We start from the raw sequence: 14,809 nt of genomic DNA on the forward strand, positions 1-14,809 counted from the left end.
CAGGCTCTTCACCCTGACGTGGTTGCCTGCCTTGCTCTACTCCACTTAAGGACTTTAGGACTAAATTGTTCAGGAAAGGGAAATGGAAGGGGTTCTAGGAATTTTTAAAAAAATATAAACAGCTATTGAATTTAAAAAATATATTTATTTATTTTGGCTGCGTCAGGTTTTAGTTGTGGCATGCAGGATATTCCGTTGCGGCAGCCGGGCTCTTTGTTGTGCGCGTGGGCTTCTCTCTAGTTGTGGCACGTGGGCTCCAGAACGCGCGGGCTAGGTAGTTGCAGCGCGTGAGCTCCAGAGCGCATGGGCTCTGTAGCTGTGGCATGTGGGCTCTGTAGTTGCAGCATGCAGTCTCTCTAGTTGTGGCACGTGGGCTCCGTAGTTGCAGCACGCAGACTTAGTTGCCCCGCGGCATGTGGGATCTTAGTTCCCCGACCAGGGATCGAACCCACATCCCCTGCATTGGAAGGCGGATTCTTAACCACTGGACCACCAGGGAAGTCCCTGAATTTTTTTTAATATTTGCTTTATATATGCTTGTCTATATTGTATGATTTGTGTCCTTTCTCCTCTTAATAAAGTGAATTACACTGATTTTTGAATGCTATAGCAGTCTTGCATTCCTAGCATAGACCCAAGTTACTTGTGATTTATTTCCCTTTGTATATATTGTGGAATTTGGATTTCCAATGTTTTGTTGGGAGTTCAAGAGTGAAATTCTCCTCTAATCATCATCTTCCTTGTCCTGTTTTTCTTCCTCCTCCTCTTCTCTTCTTTACCCTTCTCTGATTCTCCATTTTCCTTCATCAGTGTTAAGTATAAAGGTTATGTTTGTTTCCTAAAATGAGTTGAGAGATGCTGCCTCTTTCTATTTTCTGAAAGATTTCTTGTAAGATTGGGGTTATTCCTCCTTAAATATTTGGTGGAATTTGCTGGTAAAGCCTTCTGAGTCTGGAGGATTTTTTGATGAGAAGGTTTAAGATTATAGATTTGATTTCTTTCAAATATTCTATTTTTTATTGCACCAATTTTAGGTAAATTGTATTTTTCTAAAAAATCCACTTCCTCTAAATGTAAGACATGTATCTGCATAAAGAGTAATATCCTCTTATGCTTTATGTGTAAGATGTCTCTTTAAATGTAGGATCTCTTTTTTCATTCCTAACTGGTTATCTATTCCTTGTCTCTTTTTTCTTGTTCAATTTAAGGACTTAATAATTTTATTTGTCTTTTCAAAAAATCAACTTTTGGTTTTGTGGCTTCCCTCCACTGTAAGTTTATTTTGTATTTATTAATTTCTGTTCATATTCTTATTATTTTATTCATCCTTTCCTTGAGTCTAATTTGCTGGTTTTTTAACCTTTGTAAGTAGATGCTTAGCTTGTCGATTTTCATCCTTTTTTCTTTCCTAATATATTTATTTACAGCTATAAATTTTCCTGTAAATATAGCTTTAGGTGCACTACACATGTTTTAATGTGTAGTATTTTTATCATTATTTAGTTTAAAATTGTATGTAATTTTCATAATGATTTCTTTTTTGACCCATGGGTTATTTAGAATTGCATTTCTTAATTTTCAAACATTTGGAGATTTTATAGTTCTATTTTATTATAGGTATCTAGTTTAATAGGATGACATTCAAAGAACACTCTCTATATGATTTCATTTAAAAAATATATATGTATAACAATTTGGTTTGTGGCCTAGCATATGGCTAAGTTTTGTAAATTTTCCATGTGTTCTTAAAAATAATTATGCAGTAGTTGGGTATAGCATTTATATAATACTATTTGTCAAGTTTGTTATTTGCATTGCTTAAATCTTCTATAACCCTATTGATTTTTTTTTTTTGCTTGTTTTATGAGATAATAAGACAGGCTAGTTAAAATTTCCTGTTATGACTATGAATGTCTTTTTCTCCTTTTAATCCCAGCAATTTTTGTTTTATATATTTTGAGACTTTATTATTATGTGCATACAAAATTAGAATTATTAAATCTTCTTGATGAATGCTTCTATCGTTTTGAAGGATCCCTCTTTATCTCTAGTAATGCTTTGCCATGAAGTCTACTCTACTTTGTCAGGAATTACTATAACTACTGTAGCTTTCTTTTGGTTAGTGTTGGCATTTTAATCTTTTTTATACTTTCTCCCTTTCTATATCCATATGTTTTAGATGTGTTTTTTTTTTAAATAAAATATTTGGCTTTTGCTTTGTTTTATCTAGCATCACAATTTTGGTCTTGTAATTTGAGCATATTTCAAGCATATTTTGGTCTGTTTATTTTTAATGTAATTACTAATTTTATTTCGGTTTAATTCTGTTACATTGTATTTTCTCTTTACATTGTTTTATGTTCCTTTTTCTCTACTTTCATGATTTTTGAGTTGATTAATTTTTAAAATTATCCCGTATTTCTCCTCTTTTAGCTTACTGTTTACACATTGTCTTATTATTATTTTAGTAGTCATTGTAGAGATTACAGCATGGGTCATTGACTTAACAAAGTCTAATATTGTGGTCTAAACTTTTTTTTAAATCTCCTACCTTCTGTCTGATATTTTCCTTCAGCTAAAATATAATCTTTAGTATTTCCTCTAGTGTGGGTCTGCTGTTTACAAATTCTCTTGGTTTTTAACTGATTGAAAATAACTTTTTTTGTTCCTTATTCTTAAAGGAGAAATCCACTAAGTATAGAATTTTAAGTTGGTGGTTATTTTCTTTCAGCAATTAAAAATTATTCCATTGTCTTCTGCCTTCCATTATTTCTGTTGAGATGTTATCTTAGTAATTCCTTTAAGGTTTTTCTCTTGGTCTTTGGTTTTTAATAGTTTACCATGAAGTGCCGAGGGATAGATTTTTATTTTTTTATTGTGTCAGGCTTCCTGAATCTGGTTTTATATCTTTTTTTGCAGACATTTCTAAGCCATTACTTCTAACATTGCTTTTACCCACTCTCTCCTTTTGGAGCTCCAATTACAGGTGTGTTATATATACTTTTTGATTCTTACCCTGTCTTATATAATACTTTGTATCTTTTGGCTCTCTGTGCTTTATTTTGGTTGTATGATTCTGACATATGTTCCTGTTCACTAATTGTTTTTTTACTTTTTTATAAATTTATTTATTTATTTATTTTTGGCTGCATTGGGTCTTCGTTGCTGCGCATGGGCTTTCTCTAGTTGCAGCGAGCGGGTGCTACTCTTGCTTGCAGTGTGCGGGCTTCTTGTTGCAGTGGCTTCTCTTGTTGCGGAGCACGGGCCCTAGGTGCGCAGGCTTCAGTAGTTGCAGCACGTGGGCTCAGTAGTTCTGGCTCGCGGGCTCTAGAGCGCAGGCTCAGTAGTTGTGGCGCACGGGCTTAGTTGCTCCACAGCATGTGGGATCTTCCCGGACCAGGGCTCAAACCTGTGTCCCCTGTGTTGGCAGGCAGGTTCTTAACCACTTCACCAGGGAAGCCCTCACTAATTGTTTTTTAAGCTATGCCTAACCTGCTGTTAAACTTAGATACTGACTTCTTTTTTTCACTTACAGTAGTTCTTACTTCCCAAATCAACATTTGATCTTTTTATTATAGTTTCCAATTTTCTCTGAGATTTTATAATCTTGTCTTTAGCCCCTTGAAAATAGTAAGCAGAGTTACTTTAAAGTTACTGTAACTCCAATATCTGGATCTTTCTTAGGTCTCTTTCTATTCCCTATTATTTTTGCTGGTTTTCATTTATGTTGTCAGGTCTACTTATGTGTCTGGTTTGTTATAATTTTGTGCCAGACAGTATTTGCTAAATTGCTTATAGAAGTAATTTGTAGGTCTAGAACAATGATATCTGCCAGTACAGAAGACTTTTATTTATTTGTGCCAGGTTCCTGCACACACTGGTGATTCAGAATCACATCAGTCCAATTTAAGGACTGAGAATGTTCAAAGCTGAGCTGTAATCCCTTCAGAGGCTGTTTACTTCTAATCAACCTTATTCCTGTGTTTTAACCCTTTGGGTTTCCAACCCAAAGAGGTGGGGTGCCATAGGGCCCACTCCGGGTGGGCTCTGGACTGCAGTCTGTGTCTCCCTAGACCTGTGAGTGTGTCAAGAGAACTGCTGTCAGCCACTTCTCCTCAAGATTTGGCAAATGCTGTCAGAGGAAAAGCGTCCCCAAGTGCTGGCCTTATCTCTCTGGACTTCCATCCTCCCCCAGTATATAGCCTGGAAATTTTTCACTATCTCGTCATCCCTCTGTGCCTTCACACTGATGTCATTTATATTTTGTCCACCTGTTTCTAATAGTCTTTAGCAGAAGGGTTGGTTTATATTATGTAATTTGCCATTACAGAAAACAGAAGGTCTCTCTCTATCCTTGGTTAATTTCTGTTTTTTGGCTGCGCCGGGTCTTAGTTGCAGCACACAGGATCTTTGTTGAGGCATGCGGGATCTTTTAGTTGCGGCATGTGGACTTCTTAGTTGTGGCATGCAGACTTCTTAGTTGCGGCATACGAACTCTTGGTTGCGGCATGCATGTGGGATCTAGTTCCCTGACCAAGGATCAAACCTGCACAGAGTCTTACCCACTGAACCACCAGGAAAGTCCCTATCCTTGGTTAAGTTTTTAATATTCTTTTTATTATAGAGAAATTTGAACATTTTGAACAAAAATAGACTAGTATAATGAGCCCCCATGTTCACAATAACCCATAACCCAATAACCCTTGGCAAATTCTGCCCTGTCCACATTCCTGTCCACATTCTATATTATTCTGAGGCAACTTCCAGATGTCACATCAATTCATCTATAAATATTTTAGTATGTAGCCCTAAAAGATAAGGAATGTCTTTTTAAAAAATCATACCCACAAAACTATTATCACATCTAAATAATTGTAATAATTCCTTAATATAAAAAAATCCAGTCAGTGTTCAAGTTACTTTGCTAATTTTTAGTGTAAGTGTATTCAGCTGTGAGCCCGTAAAGTTACTTTGGTTCCTGAATCTCTAATACAGAGATTCTCTAGCACAGTTGTGAAGGCCTTTTTTGACTTGGTGGGTAACCAGCCATCAAGATTTACTTTCATGCCCTTAAGCTCTCTTTACTTATCTAAAGCCTACCCATTCTACAGTGGCTAAATTCAAGTCTCGCTTCCCCCATGGAGCTTGCCCTGACCACTCACTCCTGATTTCCTCAGCATTTATTATCTTTCTAGTCCTGTGGCACTTGGCCATATTATCTTGTATCATAAAATTTCTCATGATTGTAAACTGTGGGAGGATAAGGACATGTGTACTGTATGGTTTGTATGTCAAACCGAGTCTACCATTTTGTGGGGCACGTAGCCCCTGTCTGCCTCAGCAATTTTGTGAGGGCCAAATGAGGTAATTTATGAGAACTTTTCTTATAACCTATATAGCAAAATTGTAAGGAATTATTATTGCTATTCTTCTCCTTGTTGTTGGCATAACCGCTACATGAATTCTAGACTATAATGTCTGTGTCGGCAGAGACCTTTGTTCCCAGAGAGACTGTCACAATGCCTGACAGTAGGCTTCCAATAAATATTTGTTGACTTAATTTATTATCTGAATTAAGTTGTTCCCTCATTCTTGTCTGTCAACTGATATGAAATAGGATGATAAATTTAATTACCTACAGGAAAAGGTTAAACTTTGCCAAAAAATTTTAATTTCTTTTTTCCTCCTTGCAAATTGGATAGGTTTATCTCAACACGTAGTTACCAGCTGTAAGCAAGTAATTCAGCTCTTGGAGGAGGGGATAGCAAACAGGTAACAGGTTTGTTTGTCCTTGTCATTCTTTCAGTCTCATCCTTATTGCCTGTGTTCTCATCCCCCTTCACAGTGTATATTCTCTCTGCAGCTCCCCACATCCACAATCAGCAGGCCTTTCTCAGAACAGAAGTGTACCCAGTGTAGGCGGCAGTGGCTGAGATTTAGTGCTCTTCTCACTAGTGGTGAAGCTGTAGTTTGTTCTGGGTATAATAATATTAGGCAGTAAGCCCAGAGTATTACTCTATGCTTTGTCTTATAATACACGACTTCTGCTGTTTTCATCAAAGAACAGATTCTTGCCTGCATTGTCCTCTCCTTGATAGAGGTAATACAGTTTAATATAGTTTAGATACAGTTTAAAATGTTTCAGAAAACCATTTTTCTTTTAGTTTTGCATACTGTAAAGGTTACTCAAAAAAAGACTGTTTTGAATTTGCTTTGAAATACTAAGTGCTATTGACTCTTCTTAAACCTATTGTAAATTGTGATAATACTCTTTATTTTTAGTTACTATGAAATACCCAGAATGTTATTTTGCACCCCCAAAATAGCCTTTTTTACCTGAAAAAAAAATTGGGGGAATTTAGAGTCTTCTACGTACCCTATTAATAACACATCTGAGTTAATTGAATGTAAAGGAAGAAATTTAAATTTAACATTCTATTCCTTGGCTTTCATGGAACTATTCTGCAGGCACTTGCTTCATGTCTTCAGGGTACCCTGAGCTCCTTGATCTTTAAGTGTCAGGCCTCACCTTGTCCTTTTTATCCTTGAATAAACCAGCCTCTAGGTTTTGACTCTTTTCTTCAATTCTGTAACTCCTCTGAGAACAGAAGTCAATGAGTTGGTCTTAAACTGAGGCAAGATTGACTTAGATTTAGATGAAGGGAAGACTCTTCTGACTTTAAGGGTCAAGATTGGAATGAATCTTTCAGGGAGCCTATGAATTCTACCTGGCTTAAGCATGATGTTCATGTAATTCAAGATCTCATTTTAGCCCTTTCTGGCACTATAAGATTAATATTCTGTGTTTAATCATGACTTACTTTCTCTGTCTTTGAGCCTTCTTCTCCAGCAAGCTCTCTACGTCCATTTGTCTTATTTAAATGGGTCTGTTTTAGGGATATTCTTACAGGTTGATGACTCTTTAGTATCACGCTTTCAACTCTGATTTTTAACTTCTGTTGCTTAAAAAAAGTTCTAATTGTGGTTTAATATGAAGCTACACTCGCTTTTATTCTCAGATATCAGGACCTAGAGCACTGCTCCTGCCCTCTTGGGGCCACTCTCCTAACTATAACAGACTAAATAACGTGTGTTTCATGATCCTCACTTGTGAACCTCAGCACTAACATCTCTTGTGTTCCCCATGGATCTTAAGGATCACCATGCATAAACAATCCTTGTCCTAATTTTCTTCCCTTATATACACAGAATCACAGCAGCAACCCATGTTCATGAGGCCAGCAGCAGATCCCATGCCATCTTCACTATCTACTATACGCAGGTTGGTTACCACTTATATTTACTTAGATTTCTTCCTTTCATTGTCCCTTTTGACTGATTTCCTGTCTTCCTTCCTATTTCTTTTTCTTTCTTCCTGCCTTGCCCTTTATAGGTCCTCTGATATGACCTAATATTATAAGTAGGACCTACACACAGTCTACTAAGCTACACACTCAGAAAGCGTAGAGGCATTTCATAAAGACTAATCAAAATATCTTCGACCTACATTTTACTTTTAACATTTCAAATTACTTTAATATCTATATGATCAGTCTGGGCATTTAAAATGAAAAGCAAGATTGAAATGAAAATAAACATTAATATTAAAAAGTAGGGACTTCCCTGGTGGCTCAGTGGTTAAGAATCCGCCTGCCAATGCAGGGAACACGGGTTCGAGCCCTGGTCTGGGAAGATCCCACATGCCACGGAACAACTAAGCCCATGTGCCACAACTACTGAGCCTGCACTCTAGAGCCCGTGAGCCACAACTACTGAGCCTGCGTGCCACAACTACTGAAGTCCGCCTGCCTAGAGCCTGTGCTTCGCAACAAGAGAAGCCACCACAGTGAGAAGCCTGCGCACTGCAATGAGGAGTAGTTCCTGCTTGCTACAACTAGAGAAAGCCCGCGTGCAGCAGCGAAGACCCAAAGCAGCCAAAAATAAATTAATTAATTAAAAAAAAAAAAAGAAACTGTAAGGGCTCCACATGTTGGATTCAGCATACAAAGACTTCCAAGCAACTAATATAAATACATTCAAAGAGCTGAAGGAAACCATGTTTTAAAGAATTAAAGGAAAACATGATGATAATGCCTCTAGGGAATTTCAATAAAATGATAGAAATTATTTTAAAAGGGGGAATTCTGGACATGTACAATAACAGAAATGAAAAAATCACTAATGGGACTCAAGCGCTGATTTGAGATGGCAGAAGAATTAGTGAAGTTGAAGACAGACAAATAGAAATCATCCAGTTTGAAGAAGAGTAACTGAAGGAAAATGAGCAGAGCTGCACAGACCTGTGGGACATCAGGTGTGTCAACGTAAGTGTAATGGGAATCTCAGAAAGAAAGAAGAGAAAATAGGCATAAAAAAAAATTGAAAAATAATGGCCAAAAGCAATTGCCAAATTCGTTGAAAATCTTTAGTGTACACTTTATTCAAAAATTAACTCAAACTGGATCCTAGGCACTAATGTGAAACCTAAAACAAACTCAGAAAATAACATGGGAGAACATTTGTGACCTTGGATTAGGCAAAGTTTTTTTAGACATGGCACTAAAAACACAAATTGAACAAAAGAACAAATTGAAATTTGGAATTGGTCAAAATTTAAAACTTCTGCTCTACAAAAGACACTATTAAGAGAATAAAAAGAAAAGCCACAGGGAGAATTTATTTGTAAAACATATGTCAGGTAAAAGACTTGTATCCAGAATATATACAGAACTCTCTAAACTAAATAATAAAACAACTCAAAAAAAATGGTCAGAAATTTTGAACTGATACTTAACTAGAGAAAATATACAGATGGCAATTAAGCACTTGAAAAGATGCAAACATCATTAATTATTAGAGGAATGCAAGTTAACACCAAATGAACTATCAGTACTCACCTTTTAAAATGGCTAAAATTAAAAAGAATGATTACACTAAATATTGGCAAGATTGTAGGAGCTAGAGTTCTCATACTACTGGTACAACAACTTTGAAAAATAATTTAATAGTTTCTTTAAAAATTAAACATATACCTACCATATGATTCAGCCATTGTGCTAGGCATTTTCCCAAGAGAAAAGAAATCATATGTCCATACAAAGACTTGTACACAAATATTCATAGCAGCTTTATTTGTAATTGCTCAAAGCTGGAAACAACCCAAATGTCCATCAAGAGGTGAATAGATAAACTATGGTATATTCATACACTGGAATAATACTCAGCAATAAAATTGAGCTTTTGACACATGCCTCAACCTGGATGAATCTCAAAATAATTATGCACAGTGAAAGAAGCCAGACATTGTATGACTCATCTGTGTGAAATATCCTGAGAAGACAAATTTATAGAGAGAGAAAATTGAGTGGTGACCTGGGGCTGGAGATGGCAATGGAGATTGATTGCAAACAGACTCAGAATTCGGGGAGTTATTGGAAATATTTTAGAACTGGATTTTGGTGATGGATGCGCAACATTAAAATTAAACAACAACAAAGAACCCATATTGAATTTTTTAAAAAAAGGAAAAGTTGTTTTGCTCTTGAGGGCCGGATGCCCCTGGATAGAACAGCGAGAGGCAGAGTCCTGCCCAGCAAGTTAACAGGCTGTGACTCAGGTTAACAAGAGACAAAGCCCCATCATCCACCCCTCCAAACCTGCTATGGATCTCTACTGGTGGGTCAGAGCCTCCTGGAGAAGAGTTGAGCATTTACCCGGTAAACCGTGCTAGGGAGACTTTGTGGGGGGTTGCCCACCTACCCTATGGAAGTTTTGCTCACATTTTTAATGATGGCAGGACCCAGGGCTTACTGATTGTCAGATATTGAGAGCTCATCTGGTTCAGAACACATTAGAATACAGATTTCTTGAGTGAGTTGGCTAAAAATCCGAATATCACCTTGGTTAGGAGGGTGTCATGGGAAAAAAACAACACATTGTTCCAAGTGACAAGCTTTAAATGTATTTTCTCCTTTTAGGCAATGCTGGAGAACAACCTCCCCTCTGAAATCGCTAGCAAGATCAACCTTGTGGACCTAGCAGGCAGGTAATTAGGATCTCAAAGCCAAGTGGAATTACTCCCTTGACAATGACCTTGTTCTTGCTCATTTTACGGGGAATAAACTTTTCCCCACCTTTTACACATTTCAGTCATCCTGAGAAAATTCCAAAAGAAACAAATTGTTTGAATGCTAGGTTAAGAAACTGTAGTTTTCCGAGGGCTAAAAAATTTTCTGTTAGGGGTTCTCAATCTTAGCTGCCCATTAAAATCACCTGGACCTTTTAGAGCTCCCAATGCCTTGGCTGCACCTCAGATCAAATAAATCAGATTATTAGTGGAGTCAGAGGGAGTGCCGGCAGTGTATAGCCAAGATTGAAAACCAGTGCTCTAAGTAGAGGGGACTGAGCGTGCTTTTTTCCTTTGATCTAATATTGATTTTATGCATCTCTACACATTTCTTAAAAAAAAAAGCTTTAAAAAATACTGTGGCACTGGGGAGAAGATACTGCCTTTTTAAGTATTAGAAGGAAACATGAATTGTACTCATTTACATATCCAGAAAGAAGAAACTCTCAGGGATAATGTGGTCAGAAAAAAGTGTAACATGAAATAAGGCATATTTTCTTATTTTAAAACTGCTAAATAATTAATATGGTACACCACTCCCTTAAAAGCTTAAGTGCTTTCTGGAAGAAATTGTATCAGCCAACTGGAAGTGTGAATTTTTAATATTTCACATTTACTTAAATAAGGAATTTGAAACCATTAATGACACAGCATAAAGCCATTAATATGTGAAATTAAAACAAAAGAGGAATTGTATATACCAAAAAACTATATTGGTATCATTACTGTGAATAAGTATTAACTCAAAATGCTCTGGCAGCCAAATGTAATGAATTGTTTGATTTTTATTGCCTGAGAAGCAGAAGAATGCCAGTTCGTTACATGATGGTAACATTTTTTCTGGAACTGAATTCTAAGGGGAATTTATTTTGTGGATCTTTTACACAAAGTGCAACATAATGGATAGTGTTTTTCAACAGCGTTATAAGGATAGTCTTCTTGTTCACTTTTGTTTCTCTTTTCATCCACTGTGTTTTAGTGAAAGAGCAGATCCCAGTTACTGTAAGGACCGGATTACTGAAGGAGCCAATATCAACAAGTCTCTTGTGACTCTGGGGATCGTCATCTCCACCTTAGGTATTTTGACGGTAGCCTGGATTATCAGTGTGGGAGGGAGACTTTGGAAAATAACTCATATGTTTTCATTTTGTCAAAATGGAGTAGATACTTAAAAGGTTCTTTCTGATAAAGTTTACCTTCTGGCTTTGGGCATGAAAAATTGATATTTGTAGTTTTTGAACACAATGTGACCATCATCCTACCACTCTCATTCCAAAAAGAAGGGAGACTACAAAATTGTTTGGCTTAAATATTCCATCTCCTGAGTCCAGAGTCTAATTCAGGGTCCACACTTAAAGCATCCTGTCATATGCAGAAAGGGATTAGGAAGTGTGATGCTAAGTCTACCTTCTCCAACCATTGCTTTGTTTTAATGCATTTGTTTCGTAATTCCTTTTTTTCTTCCACTTTTATTATTTTTTGTCTTTTAAGCCCAGAACTCTCAGGTATTCAACAGCTGCCAGAGCCTCAACAGCGCAGCGAGCGATGGTAGTGACAGTGGGATCCCTAGCTCTCCTTCCGGGACCAGCAGTGGAGCAGGACCTTCCCAGAGGCAGTCTTACATCCCCTACCGGGACTCTGTGTTGACCTGGCTGCTGAAGGACAGCCTTGGAGGCAACTCCAGAACCATCATGGTTGCCAGTGAGTAGGCTGCCGGAGCTGGTTCTGTGTTGGGACTGGTGATCTGCCACTGCCGCCCATTTCATCAAGGGTCTCAGACAGCCTGGGCGACGGCAGCAAGGCCAGTGGTCATGGGCTGGGTTGGAAAGGCTTGGCGTGTGTTTTAACTTTCTCCTTCTACCCCAGCCGTATCTCCTGCACACACTAGCTACAGTGAGACCATGAGCACGTTGAGATACGCATCCAACGCCAAAAACATCACCAACAAGCCACGGGTAAATGAGGTGAGACCTTCATTTGAAGTCCTGGTCTGGTACAGCAGTTTACACCAAGTTCTCCTTTTTTCCTCTCATTTGATTTCCTTCTCTTTGTACTCACCCCAACTGCCAGACTTGTTCTCCAAATGCCGAGGGAGTGAAATTCTTTCTTTCAGTGTCATACCGTTCTCTCATATCTCAACTGGCTTCATTCAGTTGCCTTTTTTGAATAATTTATTTTAGATATTTCTCTAAGGCCATTGGTCTTAAGATCCCTTGTACACTGTTGCCACTCGAGGAAAGATCATTTAAAAGTTTCTGTGTTTACTGCCTTTATTCCAAGTTTATGTTGCTGTGTGCCTTTTTTCATACGCAAATTGCAGTGACATCTCTGTTTTGGGTAAAAGCGGCATATGAGGAATCCTTTAGTCTTGAAAGCTAAATTAATAATGAGAATATTCCAAAAGTTCCTCATCTGCTTTGCAATTTCGGTGAAAAGTTCCAGGGCAGGGATCACAAATGAGTGGCCCACATATAGCCCATTTATGGACTGTTTTAAAGGGCAATGTAGGGACTTCCCTGGCGGTCCAGTGCTTAAGACTTGGCCTTCCAATGCAGGGGTGTGGGTTCGATCCCTGGTCGGGGAGCTAAGCTCTCACATGCCTTGCTGCCAAAAAACCAAAACATAAAACAGAAGCAATATTGTAACAAATTCAGTAAAGATTTTTAAAAAAATAAAAAAGGGCAATGTAATTTGTCAGGTACTAAGTTTAGTCACACTCAATACAGGAAGATTAGCACCTACTACCTATACATGCTCTGGCATTTGTATTATATTACCTACCTAACGTCCTGCTCTAGGCAGTGATTCTCAAACTTTAGTGTGTATCAGAATCACCTGGAGGGTTTGTTAAACCACAGGTGGGCCCAGCCCTCCAGAGTTTCTGATTAATAGGTGTTGGGGCATTGCGGGAGCGGGGGTGGTCCACAGAATTTGCATTTCCCACAAGTTCTTAGGTGAAGTTGCTGCTGATCCTGGGACCACACTTTGAAAAGACTGCCCTAGAAGTTACTCCAAAGGAGTAATCTGCTTCTTCCAGGCTAATTGCGAGTAGCATCTCACAGCCATTCGGGGCCTGATATCAATCAGTGGTGACCGAGTTCTCTGTGTTTCAGGATGCAAACGTGAAGTTGATCAGAGAACTCAGGGAAGAGATTGGAAGACTGAAAGCCATGCTGCTGAGCTTTGAGCTGGTATGTGGGCAGTCAGGACTTTTCTGTCCTCCAGAGCCCCTTCTCTTCTGCAGGGTATCTGAGCCCTGCTGCATTGTGTTCTCAGTCAGGTGACGCTTGTAGAGCAGAGGCCGGAGATAGGATGGCGATTACTCTGATTACCTGTGTAGTTTCAGATGGGGTGGGCACACTCTCACTGTGTCCTCTCTGCTGTCCAAAGGACATTTGCCTGAATGGCCCTTGTTCTGTATGTGGGCAGATACGGGGAATGGGGCCCTCCAGAAAAAATTGCCTTGAATTCTCCTTCTTTGTACGAATCTGAGCCCAAATACTTAGGCTTCTGATTTGTTTCTGATTTTAATGATAAAGTCTTTCCTTTATCTGCATCTTTTCCTTCACAAGAGTATGAAGCACATCTCTCTCTTTGTGCAGAGAAACTTCCATTCATTGAATGAGGGAAAGGATGAAAATGTGAAGGAGCTGGCTCTCCAAAATGAATTGAAGGTGGGTCTGTTGGGGAGACTCAGTTGTGCTTCACATCACCTTGGGAACAGATCTGACCTCCCTCCATCATTCCTGGGCCAGGACTGCTCCCCCACCAGGACAGAGAGGTTCTGTATAGAGACAACCTTTGTCTCCATTGAGCCTTGAGTTGGGGGATGTGTTTGTCATAGGGCTGGTGACTGGCTTTCTGACTCTGCTTTGTTTTCCCAGGGGATCATGATAACTCCCTTCAGATAGTGACAGTAGCCTAGGAAAAAAATTATTTTCTAGTAAATAAGTAAATCAATGACATGTAGTCATTGAACACCAACTAGGTGCTCAGCACGATGCTGCAGGAGATACAAAGAAGTCCCTGCCCTCAGATGGCTTGCAGTCTAGTTGGAAGCACATTTAGAGAATGATTAAATGTAATAACTTACGTGAGTTAGACGGAAAGAGCTTAGGAAGGAAGAAATCAATGTGGCTTGGAATTTTCAGGGCCAGCCTCAGTGCTGGAGTTGGAAGGCAGAGAACTTGAACTAGACCTTGGAGGATGGATAGGGTCTGTTAGATAGGGAGATGGGCAGAGGTATTGGGGTGAGGGAGGGATAACAGAAGCAAAGCCACGGAAGTGAGAGAAGGGCTGGTGTGAGACACGTGGACACACGGGGTGTGAGGGCAGCGAAGCTGGTTAGGATATGTGCTCCTGGTAGAGAGGAGCGGAGGGGAGGCGGGGAGAGGGCCAGTTCAGGAGGTTTGAACTTGACATGAACAGGGTTACTCATAGCTTCCTGAACCCAGTTAGTGACATGATAAAGGAGTATATTGGGGAAATTAATATGACAGTTGCATGTAGAATGGATTGAGGGATGGAAGCAGAGAGACCAACAAGGAAAGAGACTGTTGTTGTGACCCCATGAGTGTGAGGACATGTTAGGAGATTGAATCAAATGGTGATTCCCAGAGACTTTTTTTTTAAATCACTTGTGTTAAGTTTTTTTTTACTTTATTTTTTTCGGCCATGCCACGC

The 14,809-nt window shown here is 38.8% G+C and overlaps 1 protein-coding gene across 6 annotated transcripts in view; it reads left to right on the forward strand.

Annotated features, from left to right (window-relative positions):
* The window catches only part of STARD9 (StAR related lipid transfer domain containing 9), a 129,970-nt gene that overhangs the window by 69,400 nt on the left and 45,761 nt on the right, over positions 1-14,809 (forward strand). For 5 of the 6 annotated variants that reach the window (XM_082388669.1, XM_082388670.1, XM_082388672.1 and 2 more), the window contains exons 8-15: positions 5,703-5,772; positions 7,210-7,282; positions 9,978-10,045; positions 11,106-11,203; positions 11,618-11,827; positions 11,993-12,090; positions 13,240-13,317; positions 13,729-13,800. In XM_082388669.1, the coding sequence (XP_082244795.1) occupies positions 5,703-5,772; positions 7,210-7,282; positions 9,978-10,045; positions 11,106-11,203; positions 11,618-11,827; positions 11,993-12,090; positions 13,240-13,317; positions 13,729-13,800 (767 nt within the window). The remainder of the gene's footprint in view (positions 1-5,702; positions 5,773-7,209; positions 7,283-9,977; positions 10,046-11,105; positions 11,204-11,617; positions 11,828-11,992; positions 12,091-13,239; positions 13,318-13,728; positions 13,801-14,809) is intronic. The other variant, XM_082388671.1, reaches the window with a different exon arrangement.

Source organism: Balaenoptera borealis, assembly GCF_965194805.1.
Source record: "Balaenoptera borealis genome assembly, chromosome: 3".
NCBI classification, from domain to species: Eukaryota; Metazoa; Chordata; class Mammalia; order Artiodactyla; family Balaenopteridae; genus Balaenoptera; species Balaenoptera borealis.